Raw genomic sequence first — 24,595 nt, forward strand, 5'->3', positions numbered from 1 at the left:
ATCATCAGTTATTGCCTTGCCACTTGTGACGCAATATTTTTAGAGTTCTTTGCTTCAGACGCAGAATGCGTCACTTCTAGCTATATCAGTTATTTTTGATGTTGACTTGCGTCACCTTTACCCTTAAAGGGTTTTTTTTTTCGACCAATGTCACTTTTTTGTAAGTATGGCTTGACTACTTCAAATGGTTGGGTTGTGTTTTGTGTAACACAAAATCTAGTAGCCAACCCATGGTTGGTTATAATGGTTCATTGAAAAACATGATGGAACTCGATAAATGCTAGAGAAGTCAAAAAGTTGCTTATTCTTTAGGAAGCATTCTTAAGTGACAGCCGGAAGGTTTTATCCTTTTTTACACACCCACACCCTGTCAACATTGGAACTGCAGCGCTTTTTATAAAATTGAATTTAACGAATTAATATCTTCAACGGAACTGTGTTTGGTATCAGAATTGTCCGAAATAAGAACTTCCTACAAAGAACCTACGACTCTACGTTCGGTAAAATTCGCTAACAATTCGTATTGAATTCTGTCAGTGCAAAAGTATTTTTGCGAGACTCTAGCTTTGGTGAACATTCGATTAACTCTACTGGGCGTCAATTCTCGTGAATTTAAGAATTACGTAACTTGACAGCTGTCAACTTAATGCTAAGAGTGGTCCATATGATTGGTAACTTTTAAGCCGATGACTGTCAAGTTACGAATTCCTAAATTCATGAGAATCGACACCCTGAAATCGTAAACGCTACACCGAAGGAAATATCGCACTGCACACAAAATGTCGGTATTTGTGGTAGCTCACAGGTCACGTTTCACTCGTTGGGAAATCGTAGAGTTGAATGCTGAAAATCACATTTTAAAATGTAAGTAGCTCATTTCAGCGCCAAGAGTCCTTTAGGGATCGTTCATTAATTTCTCAAACTTTCTTGAGCGAATAGCTATTAAGTTAACGCGTACTCAAGCTGTTACACGAGAACATTTTTGCGTAACTGGCACAGCGGTCGTATCAAACCTTGAATATCATTTTGAATTTTAGCGGTCGTTTTAAAATATCAAGGTTTCTGTTCGAATTCGAAACTTTGTCCGAATGACAGCTGTCATCGCAACTTGACATCAAAGCCATCAAAGACACCGAGAAACCGATTTTATTTTTCGTCCAAAGTGTTATACTCCAGTACCAAATCGATTACAAATTCCAAAGCTTCGTTCAATTAAATCGATTAAATTAAGCTTAAAAGTTTGACGACAATAGAATGGCTACCACACAGCTTCACGTCCAACAGAAGTACTTCGACTTTATCAAAAAAGGCCGAAAAACCGTCGAAGGTAGACTTGCATCCTCATCGTTAAAAGCCGTTAATGCGGGCGACACAATACTGTTCGAATGTTCCAACGAATCGGTAACCTGTCACGTTGTCGAGAAACGTGTCTACGAATCATTCGAGCAAATGCTGAACGACATGGGCCTTCAGAACTGTCTGCCTACGGTCACTGATGTTGCAGTTGGGGTGGAGATTTACCGTTCGTTTCCCAATTACAGGGAGCGTGAGGCAGAATGTGGTGTCATCGCTTTTAAAATAAAGTTGGCCTAAGCACCGTTCGACAAACGAATCGATGTTGTTTTCCGAAATACAATTAAGTACAATCCAAAAAAGGACGTTTTTTTTTGTTTAAGGCCAGTTCATGGTCGCATATATCGCAAAAATGTATGCGAGTATGAACTGGCCTTAGACATAAATGCGTAGGCCGAAGATCTGGGTGGATCGTCGGTGGTCATGGGAAATCGTGAGATACGCCTGGGTACGATTTGTGAAGTTGCAAAGACATTGAAATACTTCGCAGAATAGATTAAGATTGGATCGTTCGGAAAGTGTTTTTCACATAGGTGGAAGCACAAGGTTTCGGCGGGGTTTTCGAATTTAGTTTCTTTATGTTGCACACAATGCAATGTCAAGTAATATGTCCAGTCCAAGATCTATGATTTGTGGTAGAGGTGAAGTCCTTTTTTCCCAAGCCATCTGCGCAACCTTCCAATGTCTTGAAATGAAATTTTGACAGAAAATGCATGGATTGTCTGTCACTTTTGACTTGGTTTGGTAGCTGCGAAAAATCAATGAATGTACAAACCAGGTATGGTCTGTCCATACAAGCCGGAGGAAATAGCGATTTCATATAAACAAATCCATCTTTCAATGAAAATCATTGAGAGGTGAGTTTCTTTACATGAAATCGCTATTTCCTCCGCCCCATACAAATTTTTACATTAGGCCATACCTGGTTTGTACATTCATTGCGAAAAGTGACAGATAATGAAGATTGTTAATATCGGGAGAAATTTGAGGATTTTAATTCCTTTTATTGTGGACAACTAGATAATTTGTTAGAAATAGAAATTGTTAAAAATGTTCCCATCAACCCATCACTTCACCACCCACAAATAGTGCATACAATCAATATATCGCACAATTTAGTATTAACAAAATTCCAAAACAATAACTGATGTCCCGCCACGACGATAGAAACCTTATCAATTATTTAGCGAAGAGTTCGTTTCTAAACTGTCGGTAACATTACATCCATTCTCCCATGCTCTTGAACTCTCCATTTTTCTATCAAACAACAAATATCACCAACATATGCATCATGAGGGTCAACTCAAGTGAAACTTTTCACACGATTTTAGTCGAACGATATTTAAATTGAAATAAAAAAAAATTACGGAAAACGAAAGGGATGGACCCGTACGAATGGTGTCCGCAATATCTACTTGTCCATAACTGTTATGTTCATCGAGCCCGCTCGTTAGTAATCGATCGTGACGCAAGTCTTCTATACAAAAATAAATGTCATCCTCGGCTTCGCCTTAATAGGTAGATTTCACGCAAGAAATGCCATTTCTTGCATTCGTTCCATTTAATTGGTAAGTAATGCACTGTAATTGGCAATGCGACAAATGATGTAAATGACTTCTTGTGTTACGTTTACCGATCCGAGGCGAAGCCGATTTCTATCAGTTGCCCCATTGTGTGGGTAAGTAATGCACTATTAGATCTCAGATGGCTAAAGCGTTTAACATCAGAAATGGGTACCAAATGTGTTCACTCAAATTACAGTGGACGTAAGTAAAATTTTGGACATGAATTTGCTTCAGCTGTTGCACACTCGTACAAACAAATGCATACTTATTAATCGGTGTACTAACCTGTGTTGGTAACACTGAAATTGAGCCAGTTGCATGTCAAAATTTTATGAGACGATGGTGTAGCGTTGCGCCCTAGCATTGTATGAGTGAACCAGCTGAAGCAAATTCATGCTCAAAATTTCACTGTCGTTCACTGTAATTCTGCGACCAGACATATTAAACCTATAAGACCTAAGTACTTCGTAGGGGGATAATTACTATTTTCCTCTTCACAACTAAACAGTCGAGAACGAGCAGAAGCTCAGCATGTTTACAAAACAAAAAACTAGAAATCAAGCAAAGTATAGCTTTTGCAACATTTAGTAATATTCGTACATTACGACGGTTCGGAACGTAACGGAAGAGTTAAACACTTTAACACAAATAAGATAGGAATATGGAGTTTCTGCAGGGAATTGTCTCTAAAGTAAAACAAAAACTGGGCAAAAACGGAAAAGTAGCCAAACATGAAACAGCCAGCGAACAGATGGCCGTAATTTTGGAGTTCGTCCATAACTTCGCGTATCCCTTGGGATTTGAGCTAACAAACGAATGGCAGTTCAGTCTCAGAACCGCGTTCAATGTGTTTGTGAAGTGGTTCACCTGGTTTCTCATTGTTTACACAATTTACTTGGACTTCCCGTCCTTGGATGATGTTGTTGTGCTGGGTGGCACCTGTGTACACATAATAGTATAGCATTGAAAATCCAACTAACAATTTGTTGGGATTCAAATATTTGTTTCTACTCTCGTAGCACACGGCCAAATTTGTAGTTGTCGTTCTCAACCACAAAAAGTTCATGTCGCTGCTCAATTTCATACTCCAAGTGTACGAAGTTAATGTGACGGGAAACAGAGAGTGGATCCTAGCGAAGAGTGGGAAAACGATTTCATATCACTTTAACTGTGTCATTGTCGGCTCAGTGGCAGGAGCCGGTCTATATTCGTTTTGGCCATGTTACGATTTTCTAGTTAATGGAAATCTGACCAAAGTTTCTCCATTGATAATACCATTTGTGAATGACGAACAGCTTAAAGGATATTTAATCGCAACAGCTATAAACATCGGCCATGTAGTCTTCCACATTTTGGGCACGTTTGCGATGACTTGTGTATTCATAGTGTATGTGGACGTCTATGATGACCTGGTCTCTCTGATCGAGGACGACTTTAAATTGTTTGACGCAATGTCTGAGAAGGGGGTTAATGACTCCGAGCGCCAACTAGCGTTTAGAAATATGATCAAGGAGTTAATGGACTTAGCAAGGTACGTAAACATTAACTTCAAGGGCATGATCATCAGTGGTACAAAATCATTTTCATGCCTTGGGCATAAATTTCAGAAATTTAGGCCATCCGCATGAAAAGTGTTATACACATCTGTTGTGGACGATAGATCTTAGGCACTTTCGCAGGTCGACTTGTCTTTGAAGTACTGTCAAGTGGAACTTTACAAGGTTTTCGGGGGAGATAGCCAATTTTGTAATTAGACGCGAGCTCAGAAATACGTCTTTCGACGAGTTGCATCAATATGCAGTTCAAAAATACAATTTCTCATCAGGTCATGGCGACATTGGCACTGGCACAAATGCTCTATGAACCATTTTTCTCACGAAATAGTCTAGCGAATAATAGTCGATATGAAATTTCGTGGCCAGCACGTGGTAAACTACCACCAAACTAAAGAAAACAAAGGTTTGTACATTTGTATTTGAGCATATCAAAGCTTTTTCAAACCTTCGCTGCACATACCAATAAGACGACAGTTTTGATTCTTCTGGAGATACAAAATGCGAGTTTAGTAATGAGAAATTTCATTTCGACTATGATTCGCTAGACTTTTTCATGAACAAAATGGTATAGTGTTCATAGAGCATTTGTACCACTGTTGCCATGGCATGATGAGAAATGGTATTTTTGAACTGCATATTAATAGAAAACGTCGAAACAGTTAAGTGGTCAAATGTCTTTCCTATTTGCTCGACATTGTGTCTGTCTAATGTTAGACTAAAAAGTATTACCTAAGGCACCGATTCGTTGTTGATGTGATGAATTGCACACAGCATTCGAGTCAACGAACGTACTCCAAGAACATGATACATGCAAGAACAGATTTTATTAACGGTCAAAAGCCCTTTCAATTTGACAATTCAACAAATGTGGATATATGTGGACATTACAATCCGTATCAACAGAGGAATCGAAACAATTCACGCCGTAAGTGTGCCTAATATTTGAATTTCAAGTGAACCGATGAAAAAATGAACCGAAAAATACATTTCAACGCTTCCTTGTGCGTTAGAAAGACTTGCGTGAGAATGATTTTAAATTTCGACCGAACTTACGGCGTGAATTGTCACATTAATCGAGTTTTTGTCTTTTTTGAGCACTATGGAATCCCCAAATAACATTTTTAAGGAAAGGTTTCCGCCCTAATGTTCCACACAAACCGATAAAAATGCAGATTTTTTTGGTAAAATTTTTGTTGTTTCCAGTCAATTTTTTTTTGGTAAAAATTATTTGGCGGATGATGAGAAAAACTAAGCCAGCTTGTTTGAACTAAAATTGGGTGTAAAATTTAATTTTTGCGTAACGAAGCTGAAAGCGTCAACTCTAGCGATATCATTCATTTTAGAAATTGTATTTCAAAGACTGCGTCACACTTTTCTCGAAGAGGTTTTTGTTGGGACATCAGTCGTTTTAGAAGTTTTAGAACACTGCTTTTTATAACAGTTTATAACAGAAATTCGGAAATTTGGCGAAATTTGAAAATTTGACGAAATTCTAAAATTTGACGAAAATCGAAAATTTGACGAAAATCGAAAATTTGACGAAAATCGAGACGAAAATCGAAAATTTGACGAAATTCGAAAATTTGACGAAAATTGGACGAAGAAAGTAATTCTCTATCTGCCACCATTCAAGAAATATCTCCAAAACCCCAATTGATCCACCCATTTCCAACTTTCGACATTTTTCACGTATGCCCCTCTGTTCTACTCGTAAAACTCTGAGACTGCCGAAGAAAGTAACTCTCTATCTGCCACCATTCACAAAATAACTCTAAAGCCCTAATTGACCCACCCATTTCTAATTTTCGACATTTTTCACATATGCCCCTATGTTCTACTCGTAAAACTCTGAGACTTTGCCGAAGAAAGTAACTCTCTATCTCTCATAATTGCAAAAATATTAGTCCTTTCATCCTGCGCTCGAGTAGCTCAAAATTTGGTCACTCTAATCACTCTAGCTCAAACGAATCTGCCCCGATTTTTTTAATTATTTTTTTGTTCGAATCGTGTTACGAATACCTTTCATTTGATGGGTCGCACGCCTCTGTAGGTTTCAATACAGCTAAGCTACAGCCGAAAACGCGTGCCCGACCCTAGAAAACAACACTCAGAAACCACTTCGAGGCCAATAAAATAAAATTCTGGTTTTTCCTGGGGTAATGGCGTATCACATTTTCATTTTTATGCCCACCCTGAGGTTCCTGCAAAATTTCATGGAGATTGGCTGACTAGTTTCCGAGATCGACCGTCGATAGATAGATAGATAGATAGATAGATAGATAGACAGATAGAAACATACAGAGTAAGTTGAAAGATTTTGATTGTTTGGGAAAAGTCAATTTGGTGTATTTTGTATGAAAAGTGACCAATTTGAAAGCGATGTATCTCCGGCAATTTTAAACATACATACTATGTAGTACATAGTCGAGTGATAGCTCGTTTTGCTCGTATTTGAAGCGAGATGATAGAATATGTTTTGTGGTGATATAAACCAAACGGTAGAAACTGAAATGTTCGGCTATATATAGTTGCCGCGTCTCGAAAAAATTTCTTCGTTCTTTTTTTGGAACTTAGACTGCGTCAAGTCCTCCGCTATCGCTTTGGACATGATATACGTCTTCGCAAGAAACACAGCGAACTTTGTAAATTCCGCTCCTCTTGTCTTTTTCGATTTTGTCTTTGTTACAACACTCTTTTGATTTGCTTACCACTGGAAAAACCAGAGGCAACATTCAGATTCTTGAGCACTTTCGTCATCTTATCGGTGATGGGCGGAAAATAAGTGACGAGTACACGATGGTGTACGATGGTTTTACTCAATCAACTTGACGACGATTTGATAAATTTGAGATCAACAGTTTGGTTTATCACCTCCTGTAGATGGGTTCATAGATCCTGGAAACGTTCGAGGTAAATTTTAATCGTTAAAATATCTGCTCGTCCAGTTTTTTTCTGTTCGGTTGTGCATTTTTATCGGTTTGTGTGGAATATTAAGGCGGAAACCTTTCCTTAAAAATGTTAATTGTCACATTGGTGTGTACAATGTTATTTTGACACATGCAGTTGCATTACTCGCTCGCCTTCGTCTCGGATATGGAAACTTCACACTTTAGACGTTATTTATGTCAACAGTTACACGAAATTAAATTTTTGTAATTACTTTCAGATACAATGCGTACATGAACGAACTATTTACTGACATTGCAACCGTTGAATGTGTATGCTGTTATATTGGTACTGTAGCTTGCCTATTCGGTTATTTTGCCGTATAAATCTTAAAGCCATTTGTGTAGAAACTAGCTGTTGAAACCACTTCGTTTTTTAGGTTAATTTTACGAACGGAATTGGCGCAATTGCATATTTTGCCACCGAATTGTTGATGGTCTGCTATATCGGGCAATTAGTTGATAACACGGTAATCTGCTGAATTGTGTCTTCTCCGTCTGTATTTGTTCGCTTCTTTACAGACTCAGAGAATAACTGAAGTAATCAACAACACAAAGTGGTATATTTACGACGTAAAATATCAGAAGGTCATACTGTTGGTCCTGAATATTGTTGGAAGAATCCAACCGATTCTAATCATGAAGTTGCATCCGTTAAACTTTGCAACTGGCCTAATGGTTAGTTGAGTTTCGTAAATCGTTTTTTACCTTACTAGGAAAGTAAATAAGGCAATTACTACCCTAGGGCAAAGCCTTTACCAACCTCGTAAGGTAAAATAGCATACTATAACTGGGAAGTAACTAGTTATCTCGTATCACGGTGAGTAAAAGTATCCGAGGGCGGCACATACAAGATACAAGATAACTCGTCGCTTCCCAGTTATAGTAGTCTACTATTTTTTTTGTCGTAATTCGAATTTTGGTTTTCGTTGTACAGATAATCAAGAACATTTACAGTTTAACGATGTTCATGCTAAACTTTCTGGAGTGATCTACCGGAAATTGTCTCACATGCCTGTGGCACCGAATGTACACGCAGTACAATTCGTTATATGCAATTATTTATCTATATATTGAATTGACTAAACGTCATTGTTATTTGTCCGCACACCTAAGAGCAACTCCATTATCTGTTTTATATTTGAAACGAAGAAAAAAACATAGCTAACGCCGACCCGTACGAAACACCTATTCGTATCAAAAGCCTTTACTGTGAAACTCTTCATTTCTTTTACTTCATTCTCTACTGAAAAGCTATTCGCCCGTTAAAATCACTTACATTATCCACTCTTTGCCTTGTTATCATGTACAAATAAATTGCCGGAGGCAATATAGACAGCCCCGTACGAAGACAAATTTCATAAATTCCTATTTAAACAGCTATATACCGCTTTATTTACCTATATTTCACTACAAATAAACATTTCACAGATGAATATGCTATTATATAGCTCAATATGCCTGTATGTAGCTCAATATAGCTGTATATAGTTAAATATAGATGTCCATATATGGAATGCCTGAAACACCACACACACATAACCAATTACTTCTATGTTAACAGAAACTCTCTAAGTACAATTTTTCCCACTTTATACAACTTTTAATAAAATCCAATATGGCCGCCGGCAGCCATTTTATTAGGAGACCGGAAATAGTACCGACGCTTTACATTCGTTAATAGCTTTCAAACAAAAAGAAATTCATGAAATTCGGTCAATATTTACTCGACATATTGACAAAATACTTCACGTTCACGCTCAGGTGAGCCTAATTTCATAAAAAAAATTTCCCTGATTGGTACAGTCAATACCTATCTAACAAAGCGAAAGTAGACGAAATATGTTCAAAATTGGGCGCCCTACAAGCAAAAATACCTTTTATTTGGCGTATCACTGACAAGTGTAGTGCTTAAAAGTCTGGAGATATCGTCGAAAAACACTTAGGCACACATTGGGCCAAAGCTCCGGAGAGGTCGATCCGAAATCACCCATCTTCAAACTTAGCCTGTCTTTTGACATTACCAAACGAGGAAAAAGAGAATTGTTAAAATCGCAGAGTTCCCACTCCTCCTAAAATTCATAAAATTCCTAAAATGGACCAAATCCTCCTAAAATCTTCTGAAACTCCTAAAATTCCTAAAATGAGCCCATATTATCAAAGAAATTTTTTGATAAAACTGAAAAACAGTCAATTCTTATTGTTAATTACGCTGCAATGAATTTGAAAACAGTCTTTTCTTTGAATCATGCAAACAGCGATCCTGAACATGGATTTAGCGAAAACAAATACATTCTCGAGGATCGCAGTTTGTTAGAAGATCGTCGCACTTCGACCAAAATTATGGTGAATCTTGTTAACTTGAAAGAAGCGTCCACAATGAAAATAAAATCTACCAATTTTACCGTTGATTTGGAATCAACGGTCAAATTGATACCATGTACCAATTAGTTTGTGCAGCATGCCAACGATTGGTACGACTCACCAAATAAATTGGAATGTTCATTCCAAATCAACGGTAAAATTGGTACGTGGTACGAAAAAAAATTTCAGTTCAGTCGACAAGAAACAACTGATAAAGGCCAAGTTGCTGGTCGATACTGGCGTCAAAAAAGTGTAAACCATAAGAGTTTCAATTATTAAATTACATAAGGAAAAAGATGTTTTGATAAAAAAAACCTTTTTGTCAGTTAGGGATAAAGTATCGAGACTGGCGTAAATTTTAAAAACTCATTTACAACTTGTGACAAATCATAGAAGCTAAATTTTTTAGTTTTCGGTCTCCCACCCAAGGTTCTGAAAGAACAGGTTAAGACACCCACGAAGGCGGCTGACACACGAATTTTGACAAATAGATACTATGTAGTAGTAGTAGTAGTAGTATTTTTATTCTTCTTTTCATCAGTTTTGTACAATAATTAAAAAAAATTTGAAAAGAAGGTAATAGCAATTAATTTTTGACAAAACAATAAATTTAGGGCATCAATTCCAGCGAATTTCTTCATTTAAGGAATTTGATTGATAATTTAATAAAAGTTTAATACAATTATTTTTAGGTTAAAATCAATAAATAAAAAATTAGAAATAAAATAAAATTATTCCGTAATTGTTTTGATATTCAATCAGGATTATAATAATAGTAGCTTTGATAAAATGTCAAGTTGGGATCTTTCCAACAACCACAATTTCAAATTTTCTTTGAATTTAAAGAAACTAGACGTATCACTTATTGAATCAGGAATATGATTAAACAAATAAGGACCAATATAACTGATCGCACCCTTACCAATGTTAGTATTCGCGAATTGATAATATAAAGCATTCCTTGATCGAGTCTCATATCTATGCTCTACGACTTGAAAATCAATCGTCGAACATTTTCTTCCCAAAATCCTATCTTTAACGTACAGACAGACCTGGTAATAATATAAAGCTTTAAGTGGAAGTATATGTACTTGTCAGACTATAGAGATCAGCCGTGGAAATATATATATATAAACTATATATTGAGCATACTCATTACAGATTGTTTGAAATGTCAACTTGATAAAAACCATTTTTTTTCTTCAAGTTAACACATCAAACAATCTATGAGCAATGCTCATTGAGCTAGCCCTACTCACGTTAAAAAAATGTGGTTCAGATCCTTCGGAGGAATGTCGATTTCGTTTCATTATCGGACACTAAACAATTCTCTAGAACATCATAATTGACAAAGAATTGTTTCTGAGTCGCGCAACGCAATCAAAAATGCATGCGTTTCTATGCGTTACCATGCGTTTCTATGCGTTTTCATGTAAACTTTGAATGCGTTGCGCGACTCAGAAACAATTTTTTGTCAATTATGATGTTCTAGAGAATTGTTTAGTGTCCGATAATGAAACGAAATCGACATTCCTCCGAAGGATCTGAACACAATTTTTTTAACGTGAATAGGGCTATTGAGCATGCTCAATAAATAGTATCTATTTGTCAAAATTTGTATTTCACCACCTTCGTGATCAACTCAGATGTGTCTTACCCTGTTCTTTCAAAACCTTGCTATCACCTACTTCGACTTCTACCAAAAACCTTCCTTAAGATCTTTATTAGTTGCTACTAAAGACTAATATTCTACTAATTGGAGTTCAGTGCTACAGAAAAAAAAAATCCAGGCGAAGTTTGTCGAGAAAGTATTTTTGGTGAGTCGTCAAAGTTTGCCGACTATGACAAATTAAGTGAATCTTAAACTTGAAAATTCGGAAATTATACCAAGAAAATAATTCGATCTTTGATCAAGTGGGGTTAAATTCTTGGGAATGTTGTAGAACAGAAAAGTTTTTGAAAATCATGTGAGAAGTGTTTGTGTCGTGAGTGTTTGTTTGGTCTAAAATTGAGGCAAAATGGCTCAATTGAGAAAATCGAGTTTTTGACATCTAGGGATGCCAGTCTCGATCCTTTATTCATCGCACACCCCTAATAGAACATATTAATTTTCTGAAACATTTTTATTATTTTACGAAGTGTATGAGAAATAGAAAGATCTTGAGACTGCAAAAATTCCTCCGGAAATTACTTATAAAAACTTTATCAAATTTTTAAAAATTCCTTCTAAAATTACTTTCAAAACCTCCTAAAATTCTCCTAAAATTACCGTTAAAATTTCCTAAAATTCCTAATTTTAGGAGCCTGCCTAAGTCGTGGGAACTCTGAAATCGGATGCGTTTTACTTAAGTTCACAGAAGAATGTTTTTTTTTCGTTCAAACTTCAAAGTACCAAATCCACTACAAATTCCAAAGTTTCGTTCAATTAAATCGACTAGATTAAGCTTAAAAGTTTCACAACAAAAGAACGGTAACCGCACAGCTTCACATCCAACAGAAGTACTTCGACTTTATCAAAAATGGCCGAAAAACCGTCGAAGGTAGACTTGCATCGTCATCGTTAAAAGCCGTTAATGCGGGCGACACAATAGACTATGCCAATCATATTTAACCAATGATGCCATTTTAAAGGTCATCAATAGTGGTGACTTTATCACTATTTTATTTTACCGGAATCATGCACACATTCAAATAAAAGCATTTCCGCCAAAAAAAATCATTTTTTAAATTAACGGACAAAAAATTTCAGTTTTGTGGTGTCACTTACGACTGTCTTCACAACAGACATGTCAAGAATTTTGTTTACCTGAATGGCAACATATTTTTGTATGTTTTCTTCACATTTTACCGACTGAATTAGCACGAAACGTATTGCAGGCAATTTCTAGGCACATAAAATTAAGGAATTGAACACTGAATGGCACAATTCACACCAAATTACTTTTAAAAATGAGATTTTCACAACACCCACAATGTTTGACCAAATTAATTTGTCTTTGAAAGTATTTCGGAGAATTTGTCCTAAATTCTGTTTAAGACACTAGCATGAGCACACTCGGAACTATTTTCTGTGCGAAATTTAAACTGAATCACTTTGTTTTACGCGAAATACTCCAAATTTTCGACACAAACTTGTTTGAGATTTAAAATTTACTGTCCCGATTTGACATTTCATCAAAACAAAATTCAGTGAATCAGTCAAAACTGGATGAACTGAGTGAACAATACTACTCATACTACTGTAATTGAAAAGTGGCAAACTTAAGACCTTATGTGGAATTTGGGTGGAAAATGGCGCAAATCACATATTTCAGGAATTTATAAAGTGAAAAATCTTTCCGGTTTCAAGTTTTTTCGTCAAAAGACGAGACACGGGTATCTTTATTTTCAATTTTTAGCTGCTTTATGTAAAAAAATTGAGAAAAAAAATCATTTTGGCGTAGTCTATACTGTTCGATTGTTCCAACGTATCGGTAGCCTATCATGTTGACGGTAAACGTGTCTACGAAACATTCGAGCGAATGCGGAACGACATGGGCCTTCAGAACTGTCTGCCTATGGTCACTGATGTTGCAGTTGGGGTGGAGATTTACCGCTCGTTTCCCAATTACAGGGAGCGTGAACCCAAGTTAATGCTTAGGTGGCTCCGTTTTAGATTGTTGTGCTTTGGAATAAGATTTGTATTGAAATAAATATGCGTTCAGTTCATCAAACATTTTCGTTTTTATTGACCAATTTCGCGATATACACGATGACAGCTACTTTTCGCAGCTAGTGGTAAAAAGACTTTACGCAACAAGTGAAAAAAAGACCCCCATTACGCTCATCAAAGTAGGCATGCAAAAGTTCTCTTTTCGCAGAATTTGCAGAAAATAAAATATTAATAAAAATTGGATGTCCGCGTGTCAATAGTCACTGTATGCGTGTGTGAAGAGTAATGGAACCACATCATTGCGGCTGTTGTCGAGCTGTTAGCTGGTAACAAAATATCAACACAAAATATTAATATTCGAAATCAATTGAAACATAAAGGGCTGCTGGTAGCTCGGACTCTGATCCATCGAAATCAATCAGGTATTAAATTTAGTGCATTCTTTACAACAATGTGCGTCCTTACTTTTGAGACTGTTAACTTTTTCGGATTTTTTCTGAACCAGTTTCAAATAGTTAAGTTTGCCGTCTAACTCGATGAAGTCGTACTGATTTGGTCGGCCATTGGATTTAAAAAATGTTTTCTCTAAAATTCGTAAATCATATTCTGCCATTCGTCTCTGTTGTTTTGGGCTTCACGATGCTTCATTAATTCGATTTTTTTAATTTTCAAATAGCAGGTAAATTACAAATAGGCCATGTAAACTGAAAATTTTCTCAAGTCTCAAGCCAAACATAAATTTAATATGATGCCACAGAAAAACTCATCGTCACGATAGAAATAATTCAAAATTTTGACCACTGGCAGTGCGATCGCATACCACAATTTTGTGTGCTAAGTAAACACAGCCAACTTCGCGGAGCGCGGTAATTTTTGGATTCTTTGTTAAGAAAACGAATAAATTGAAAATTCGGACTAAAAAGTTGATTGAACAATTTGCCAGGAAGTAGCCAGGAAACATTTATATTTGAAGTTAAGTCACTAAATTTGTGAGGTTAGCTATACAATTAGTTAGCACCGTTAGCACACAAAATATTCAAAGTGAACTAGGTACTGTTATGATAAACTTTTTTCGATATTCTAAGAAAATGGTGGCCATCTTGAAACTTCGTTTTTTATTTTAAGATATTTTCGGCTATACGGACGGAATTTCAGATACAGTGTCACTTTTAAGCTTCGTTGCCGAATACCTTTTTTCGACATTTTAAGAAAATGGCGGAAAAAATTCGATTTTGTCTCTGACACAGAGTAGTACTTTTTTGTTAAGTGGAAATCAAGCTTAAGAAAACACAATTTTAGATTATTTATCAGAGTTTTTAATCGACGTACCCAGTGCATTTACTGATTCCCAGAGTATGGTAACTTGAAAAGTGGAAACAACTTAATTTGACTTAATTCGATGGCTTTTAAAACTCAACTTCTTAAATATGTACCAAACTAAAAAAGCCGATTGTTCGGTATGTAGACTTGGGATAAAGTGTCACTTGTAGAGCTCGCCTAATACTAAGCATTACCCAAAACAGCCGAGGGGGAAACAACAAGAACGAATGATGAGACAGGCTGCATTAGCCATTGGAACGAATGTAGGGAAATATGAGCGAATGATTGGAACGAACGAGCGCAAATTATAAACGAATGAAGAGAAAATGTGGTCGAACGTAGGGAAAATTTGAGAGATTGAACGATAAATATAATGCTGAAAACAAACGAGGCATTCAAAACATGTTTTGGTCCTTGTTTTCATGACGAAATTGTCGCAACTGTCAAATAAAGTTAGAAATTTCTCTATCGAAAATTACGATTGCTGCATTTGTCAATGAAAACTAGGACCAAAACACGTTTTCAATGTCTCGTTTGTTTTCAGCATAAGCGAATGTATGGAGTGAACGACGGGATACTATGAGCGAATGGATGGAGATTACGAGCGAATAGCATTTGAATGCGAATGGTGGGACAGGATTTTCCGTTGTTGTTTCTCTCTCGAAAACAACTGATATCCGCAAAAAAAAACTCAAAAGAGGAAAAGTTGACCCTAGTAATGTAAAAAATAAACTTCCAAAACATTTGATATCAGTTTTTGGGACGCATTCTCTGCCTTCTTATGTCTTTAGTTTACAAAAAAAAAAAATGTTAAAACCAAATATGTTTCCATGGTTTATTTAATCAACCCATCACTTCACCACCCATAAATAGTGCATACAATCAATAAATCGCGCAATTTAGTATTAACAAAATTCCAAAACAATAGCTGATGTCCCGCCACGACGATAGAAACCTTATCAATTATTTAGTGAAGAGTTCGTTTCTAAACTGTCGGTAACATTACATCCATTCTCCCATGCTCTTGAACTCTCCATTTTTCTATCAAACAACAAATATCACCAACATATATGCATCATGAGGGTCAACTCAAGTGAAACTTTTCACACGATTTTAGTCGAACGATATTTAAATTGAAATAAAAAAAAAATATGGAAAACGAAAGGGATGGACCCGTACGAATGGTGTCCGCAATATCTACTTGTCCATAAAGGTTATGTTCATCGTGCCCGCTTGTTAGTAATCGATCGTGACGCAAGTCCACTATACAAAAAAAAATGTCATCCTCGGCTACGCCTCGATCGGTAAATTTCACACAAGAAGTGCCAATTTGCTGCATTCGTTCCATTGGTAAGTAATGCACTGTAATTGGCAATGCGACAAATGATGTAAATGACTTCTTGTATTACGTTTACCGATCTGAGGCGAAGCCGATTTCTATCAGTTGCCGCATTGCGTGGGTAGATCTCCTATTAGATCTCACATGGCTAAAGTGTTTAACATCAGAAATGGGTACCAAATGTGTTGCACTCAAAATACGGGTCTGCGAATCGCTCGAGTTGGAATTTCCCATTTTTCCCCGGGGCAAACACAACGTTTCTCATGTGTGCGTGGTGTGATTAGCTGTTTTTCTCCACTAAACGAAAACTTTTATTTTTCGCGGATTTATAAATGTTGAGGGGTGACACAGGTTCGAACGTTCGAAGGAAATGCCACATAAGATAGCATATGTCCGGTGAAGATACGAGCAAATTAAGACACCACGTAGATCATATTCAAGGACGTTCGAAATGGCATGCACGTTGTAAATGAATGAATGAATGAAACAATTAACGAGACTTGGGTGAGGTTATGTCTGAAAGTACCGTAACTTGAAGATGATCTATTTTGACCAGTGGATAACGCCTTGATAAAAATCGAGGGGGAAACAACAACGGACAATTCTGTCCCACCATTCGCTCATTATCTCCCTTCATTCGCTCATATTTTCCCATTATTCACTCATATTTCCATTTAGTCGCTCCAATGGCCAATGAAGCCTGTCCATCTCTCGCTCTTGTTGTTCCCTCTCGATAAAAATGCTCTGCCATTACCGCCTGCTTCGAATTATTTGTGTTACCAACAATGTCCGAATCCAATACACCCGCAGTGCTTCGTATGAGGCGCGTTACTACTTTCCTATTGTTGACTATGATAGTCGAGAAGCAGAAACACGTCAGAATGTTTATGAAACAAGCAGAGTATTGCTTTTGTCGATTCATTTGCCCTTAGTAATATTCGTATGTTACTACAGTTCGGAACGTTGCGGAAGAGTTTGATATTGAACACTTTAACACAAATACGAGAGAAATATGGAATTTCTGCAGCGACTTGTCTCTAAAGTAAAACAAAAGTGGGGAAAAACCGACAGAGTAGTCAAACGTAAGACGGCCAGCGAACACATGGCCGTAATTTTGGAGTTCGTACATAAAGTCGCGTTTCCATTGGGACTCGAACTAACAAACGAATGGAAGTTCAGTCTCAGAACAGCGTTTAATGTGTTTATGAAATGGTTCGTCTGGTTTCTAATCGTTTACACAATTTACTTGGACTTCCCGTCCTTGGAGGATGTTGTTGTGCTGGGCGGCACCACCGTACACACAATAGTATATAACATAAAGAATCCAATTCAAAATCTATTTGGATTCAAATATTTCTTTCTACTCTCGTAGCACACAGTCAAATTTATAATTTTCATTCTCAACCACAAAAAGTTCATGTCGCTGCTCGATTTCATACTCAAAGTGTACGAAGTTAATGTGACGGGAAACAGAGAGTGGATCCTAGCGAACAGTGGCAAAAGAATTTTCTATCACTTTAACTGTGTCATGGTCGGCACAATGGCAGGAGCCGGTCTATATTCGTTTTGGCCATGTTACGATTTTCTAGTTAATGGAAATCTGACCACAGTTTCTCCATTGGTAATACCATTTGTGAATGACGAACAGCTCAGAGGGTATTTAATTGCAACAGCCTTAAACATCGGCCTTGCAGTCTTCCACGTTTTTGGTACGTATGCGATGAATTGCCTATTCATAGTGTATGTGGACGTGTATGATGAACTGGTCTCACTGATCGAGGACGATTTTAAAATGTTTGACGCAATGTCTGAGATGAAGGTTAACGACTCCAAACGCCAACTGGCGTTTAGAAATATAATCAGAGAGTTAATGGACCTAGCAAGGTATGTAAACATGAACTTAAGGGTTATGGTCAGTCAGTGGTATAATAGTTGTTTATGCATCAAGTTGCGAAATGGGGCTGTTTTCGTCATTACACCCAAAAAACGTACTAAGTTTTCATCGCCCAAAAACGATAAAAAGACCAATGGTTTACTTATCCGCACACTATGTACATTGAAAACGTACAGTAAGTGTCATACAAACTTTGACGTTTGATCATCAATTTAAGAATAGATCGAACATACAGTGAACGACATCTCAAATGTCTCACTGTCAAATTTTTCTGAGAATTTTATTGTGTCATTGCAAATTCACAATGACATTCTCTGAAAAAAATGACAGTGAGACACTTGAGATGTCGTTCACTGTAAATTACTGATTCAATCATATTATCTGGGAGCTGCGGGGATCTACAGTTCTCACCAATGAAACTTAAAATATAATTCTATCATAACTCCAGTGGTACATCACCCAAAATTCGAATAAGTCTAAACTCACACCACCTGTAACTAAGAAAAGAAAATGTCGATTTCTGACATTGGTGACGAAAGTAAATTCACGCCGTGTAAGTGTGCTTAAGGCCCGTCATTGGGAAATGACAGGACAGTTTCCCGAAAATGTATGGAAAATTTTGTCACAAAAATTCACCGAAAAAATTCAAAGAAACTCACCTCTTATGCTTTCCATTGAATTCGGGCATAGTCTCTTTAGGTCGCCAAGGCATATTTGAACACTAAACACTTTTTACTCGATGCAAAAACCAAAAGTTTTTTTTTGTTTTGTCGCGACAAAAAGACAGAAAATATTTCGACACAACTGTGACACTCCGCTACTTCTTTAGTAAGCTAACAAGATTTCGCTGGATCTAATTATGCCAACTCTTTGAAAATACGGCTTAGGTCGAATAATTCTCCGCTGAGCCTTAACAAACCTCCTCTGAGCTCTGATAATTCTCCACTGAGCTTTGACAAACCTCTAATGAGCTCTAATAATTCTCCGCTAGGCCTTAGCACGTTGTAGTAAGGCAATGAAGCTAAGCGAACACTCAATAAGCATCAGCGGATACCTAATGATTGTTGCTATGATTAAACAAGACTCCACTTAGCTTTGGCAGATCTCCGCTGAGTGTCCGATTCGCTCCATTAAGCCTTCCTGCAACTTGCTTAGGCCTAACGGACACTTCCTGAAGCCTAGCGGAGAATTATTAGAGCTCAGCGGAGGTTTGTTAAAGCTCAGCGGGGAATTATTAGAGCTCAGCGAAGAATTATTAGAACTCAGCCGATATTTTTATTCAAAGAGGTTGCATAATTAGACTTCGCGAAGTCTTCTAAGCTTACTAAAGAGGAACGAACATTTATTTACGCTCAGCGCAGTCTTCGTAGAAGCTAAATTTTTAATAAATGCTCTCCCATCGTTGAAAGAATGTCCGCTTAGCTCTTGTAAAGCTTTGAAAAACGATCGGCGAACATTATTTAATGTATACGCTACCTTTTATCAACTGTTTGATGGTTTTTATAAAATGTCCGACACTTTTTCAAATGAAAATATTTTACCGCCGAAGTGAACACAGCAAACATTCATTCTAGTACTTATAATAGCGGAGTGTCACAGTTGTGTCGAAATATTTTCTGTGTTTTTGTCGCGACAAAACAAAAAAAAACTTTTTGTTTTTGCATCGAGTAAAAAGTGTTTTAGTGTTCAAATATGCCTTGGCGACCCAAAGAGACTATGCCCGAATACAATAGAAAGCATTAGAGGTGAGTTTCTTTGAATTTTTTCGGTGAATTTTTGTGATAAAATTTTCCATACATTTTCGGGAAACTGTCCTGTCATTTCCCAATGACGGGCCTTAAAATTTGAATTTTATGTGAACGATTCGATGAAAAAGTGAACCGAAACGTACATTTCAACGCTTCCTTGTATGGAAATGACGGTGCGTTAGAAGGACTTGCGTGAGAAAGATTTTGAATTTCGACCGCACTTACGGCGTGAATTGAAATACACTCCCAGTGTATTCAATTTCTCCTTTTTAATTATTTTTTGAGGACTCAATAGATTAAGATTGGCTCGTTCGGTATGTGTTTTTTATGAAGATGGAAGCACGGGGTTTCGGTGGGTTTTGAAATTAAGTTTCTCTATGTTGCCCACATTGCATTGTCAAATATGACTTTTAATTTGTGCTTGGTGAAGTCCTTTTTCACCAAGCGATCAGCGTAGCCTCCCAATTGAAATATCTTGAAAGTGTCAAAAAAGTGTGGAAACGTGTGAAAAACCAAAATCAAAGTCCAGAAACCGGTGGCGATCTACATGTCAACGGACAATACATAAACAAATTCCTGAATCTATTGTTAAGGTGCTTTCAGTCTAAAAAAAATCATCCGTTTAAAAGAAAAATTCACGCCGTAAGTGCGGTCGAAATTCAAAATGGAAAGTGCGGAGGTCTTTTTAACGTAGCGTCATTTTCATACAGGGAAGCGTTGAAATGTATTTTTTGGTTCACTTTTTCATCGAATCGTTCACTTCAAATTCAAATTTTAGGCGCACTTACGGCGTGAATTCATCCGTTTACAACAAATGTTCATCCGTTTGAACACATCTGTCAAGTACACGGATGAACTAAACGGACGACTCTGAATTGGGCTTGATACAACTTTTTGACCGTAACTGGCCATTCTGAGAGCAATGTAAATGTGACAGATGCGTAATTTCAACTCGAATTTTCATTCATAATTCAAGCCGTAAGTGCGGTCGAAATTCAAAATGAAAAGTGTGGATTTGTTGGAAAAATACAAAATATCATTTAAAACAGACCCATACCGCCATATAATCCAAGGCTGTAAACTTTGGGAAGGTCACGCAGATACACCACAGTTGATGACCGATTTCATACAAAAATTCACCTCCTGTGATGATTCTCGTCGCCTTGATGATGTGGTGAAGTTTACAGCCTTGGGATTTTTGTCGTTTGTTTAATTTTTGGGAATAAAAAGTTACGTAGAATTTTATTTCAAATTGTAACTCATTCAATCTGTTCGAAACAGTGATTTATCCCCTTGGTAAACAATAGCTATTTGTGTTTGGACGATTATTTTGTGGAATTCACGACGTAGGTGTGCCTAAAATTCGAATGTTATGAACGAGTTGATGAAAAATTGATCCGAAAAATACATTTCAACGCTTCTTTGTATGAAAATGACGCTGCGTTAGAAAGACTTGCGTGAGAAAGATTTTTAATAGATCATTGTTATGTGCATTTGATCAAAGTATATAAACATACTGGTAGGTAATGCAAATGCTCAGCGGATCACAAATTTTGCGGAACCCCAGTGAATATAAGAACTGTTATGTTGCTTGCGTATCGTTTGGCGTTTTAATGTTGGTAGAAATGTGTTGTTCTGCATACAATTTTTTGTGTTGAGTGTAAGGATGCAACCTAACAAAGTGGAATTAACTAGTGGCCAACATGGTAAAAATTATATTCACCCTAAAGTAGGGTTCCGTGAGTTTTTGTGGATTTGCATTATGTTTAAATACTTTGCATTTGATATGAAATAGTATTTTACATAACTGGGGATAAAAAGAAAAGGCGAAGCCGAGGTCAATAAACACACGAAAACGAGACTTTTCTTTTTTATCCCGAGTTATGTAATGGATTTTACGTGCTGAGTGAGGGCCTCGAAAGAAGTGCTTGAAACATGAAAAGTACGGTTTTCGACGCATGTAGCATGCAAAATTATTTGTCATTTTCACAAAGCTAACCTCAAACTTTGAAAAATTTAAATGAAATTTTATTTTAGAGGTTCGCTTTATGAAAATGACAGTTAAATGCATAATATCAAATGCACTTGACAATCATCTATTGCGACCGAATTGTGAATTTCGCGAGTTGTAAACTGAATGTAATTTTTCATGCAAATGACCGAAAACAACCCACAAACTTCCTGATTTTTGGCCCGCAGCCTAAAATAGTAATTTATGAACTTTCGAAATACAAAACATAACTACGTGATACGAGATATCAAATTATTTCAATTATATATTAAAGGGTGGCGTTTTACTTTACGAGCGAGGGAAAGGGTCACATTCCCTCACTAGTAAAGTAAATACAATTTCATGCTTTGGGGCACAAAAATGAAAGCAATTCATCAGGTTTTTTCTGGTTTTCGGTCGTTTTCATGAAAAATCATTCGGTGTGCAACTGTCGAATCAATCGTCCAAAACAGGTACACAAATAACTATTTCCCATGCCTCAAGAGCGATGTGTGATTTTCGGGATAGTAGAGTGAGATTACATACATCGCTGAATGATTTCTCTGACATGCATGAGGTGTCGTGAATGTTGATTTAACCTGTCACAGACGGCAAGCATACTAACAGTTTTACTATCTGATCTGTTACTTCATTTGATCGAAGATTTTCGTAGATTTATTTCAGAAATCTTTTACTTCATTAGCCCCGTACGAAGTACAAAGGGGCTTATAGGATTACGATGCCGTGTGTAATTGATGGAATTCGAAGCAGACGGTAAGGGCAAAGTGTTTGCCTATGTTCATAGATGACGAATCCGCAATAAACATTTTGTCAGTCCGTCTGTCCGTCACGTCGATATCTTGAGTAAATCAAATCCGATTTCAAAAATTTTTCCCTGAAAGATAGTCGAAATAGTGAGGCTAAGTTCGAAGATGGGCGATTTGAAATTTTTGTTTCATTTGAAAGAAACGTCGTACGGGGCTTCGTAATTGCGCTATGCGCTATTTGTAAGATGTACACATTCCATAAAAAATTTACTTTAACTACATTAACCGGTGCAATAGGTTTACGGTCAAAGTAGGGTGACAGACGCACTAGGGTCACGTACGCAATAGATATACGGGTTTGTACGGGGATCAGTCGCAGCAAACGCTCCGACTGTTCTGATGGCTCGTTTGTTTTGAACTTGCTTTTTGCTATATAAGAACTCTTTAGTCAGAGCTTGTCGTTTATTATTACTGTCGTTGTCGATAACAGATGACAGCCGTCTGTAACAGGTTTGGCACTTACATGTCGGACATTGTACGTGGGTCGGTTGTCTCGACCATGACCAAGTTACTGGAAATTTTTGTAATTACTTTCAGATACAATGCGTACATGAACGAACTATTTACTGACGTTGCAAGCGTGGAATGTGTATGCTGCTTTATTGGTACTGCAGCTTGCCTATTCGGTTATCTTGCCGTATAAATCTTAAAGCCATTTGTGTAGAAACTAGCTGTTGAAACCACTTCGTTTTTTAGGTTAATTTTACGAACGGAATTGGCGCACTTGCGTATTTTGCCACCGAATTGTTTATGGTCTGCTATATCGGGCAATTGGTTGATAACACGGTAATCTGCTGAATTTTGTCTTTTCCGTTTGTATTCGTTCGTTTCTTTGCAGACTTGTAGAACGGTTAACGTAATCAACAATTCAAAGTGGTACATCTACGATGTAAAATATCAAAAGGACATGCTGTTGGTCCTGGATATTGTTGGAAGAGTCAAACCGATTCTAATCATGAAATTGCATCCGTTAAACTTAGAAACTTGCCTACTGGTTAGTTGAGTTGCGTTAACTGGTTTTGTTGTAATTCGAATTTTTGTTTTCGTTGTACCAGATAATCAAGAACATTTTCAGTTTAACGATGTTCATGCTACACTTTTTGGAGTGATATACAGGAATTTGTCTAGTATTTATAATTGGTTAAAACCAACGCAAACTCTCACGCGACTGTGGCACCGAATGGACCTCGGAATGGACACAATTTTTTGCTGAGACACACAACACGACTTGTTTTGCAATGAATTATTTATTAAATTGACTTATGTCATTATTATTCGTCCGCACAACTTAGCGCAACACCCCTAGCTGTTTTATGTTTCAAACGTAGAACAAAAGAACTTTCTTGTTTTTCCCCTCCCCTTTTAAGAAATAGTCCACAAAATCCAAACGTTTTGTGATATGGTAGGAAGTTACGTCGATCGCCGTTATCGTTAATGCGAGCGACACAATATTGTTGGAATGTCCAAACGAATCACTACGACATTGGTCTCCAGAACTGTCTGAACTGGGAGATTTACCGCTCGTTTTCCAATTATATGGAGCGTGAGGCGAAATGTGGTGGCATCGCTGACGTACAAAGACGACTGAGCAGTTCGAAACGAAAACTTCTATTTTTTTCGGATTTATGGGATTTATAAAAAAACACGAGCAAATCACGACACCACATAGATCATATTCAAGGACGTTTGAAATGCCATGCACGTCTCATACAAATGAATGAATGAACGAAACATTTAACGAGAGTTGGGTGAAGCTGCGTCTGAAACAGGGCCTTTCATAAGGAACAAGCGCGTGGGAAAAATCCCACCCAGGTCCACCTGAATCCCCCCACTTTTTATAAATCCCCCTCAGTGCCCCCCACTTTTAAAAAATACTCCACAGTCTCTCACTTACAGTCAGTTACTAAAATTATAAGAAGTTGTTATTCTTTAAAAAAATCGCTGCGCGGCAGCTCATTATTAGTCAACTGCGAAGTATCACAATAAAACTTTCGTCCGTATGTTAAGAGAATTTGAGTAAATGTTATTCGGCTCTCTTTTTT

General features: G+C 37.1%; 2 protein-coding genes and 1 long non-coding RNA gene across 3 annotated transcripts; 2 read left to right on the top strand and 1 right to left on the bottom strand.

Annotated features, from left to right (window-relative positions):
* Nucleotides 1–1,219: 1,219 nt before the first annotated feature.
* On the bottom strand, nt 1,220–13,405 carry LOC119077356. The gene is made up of 3 exons (XR_005087779.1): nt 13,395–13,405; nt 10,832–10,835; nt 1,220–1,492 (listed from the first exon to the last, which is right to left on the bottom strand). It is a non-coding gene; the product is annotated as an uncharacterized LOC119077356 (long non-coding RNA).
* LOC119077334 lies at nt 3,517–8,445 on the top strand. The gene is made up of 6 exons (XM_037184517.1): nt 3,517–3,873; nt 3,938–4,449; nt 7,641–7,740; nt 7,800–7,889; nt 7,942–8,097; nt 8,357–8,445. Exons 1-6 carry the CDS (start codon nt 3,580–3,582, stop codon nt 8,408–8,410), a joined length of 1,206 nt encoding a protein of 401 aa, XP_037040412.1. The 5' UTR covers nt 3,517–3,579; the 3' UTR covers nt 8,411–8,445.
* A 3,701-nt stretch (nt 13,406–17,106) lies between the features above and the next one.
* LOC119077335 lies at nt 17,107–23,770 on the top strand. Its single transcript, XM_037184519.1, has 6 exons — nt 17,107–17,400; nt 17,467–17,978; nt 23,091–23,190; nt 23,250–23,339; nt 23,392–23,547; nt 23,609–23,770. The coding sequence occupies exons 1-6, from the start codon at nt 17,107–17,109 to the stop codon at nt 23,660–23,662; spliced, it is 1,206 nt and encodes a 401-aa protein (XP_037040414.1). The 3' UTR covers nt 23,663–23,770.
* The last annotated feature ends 825 nt before the right edge of the window (nt 23,771–24,595 follow it).

Source organism: Bradysia coprophila, unplaced genomic scaffold, assembly GCF_014529535.1.
Source record: "Bradysia coprophila strain Holo2 unplaced genomic scaffold, BU_Bcop_v1 contig_235, whole genome shotgun sequence".
In the NCBI taxonomy this organism is placed as follows: domain Eukaryota; kingdom Metazoa; phylum Arthropoda; class Insecta; order Diptera; family Sciaridae; genus Bradysia; species Bradysia coprophila.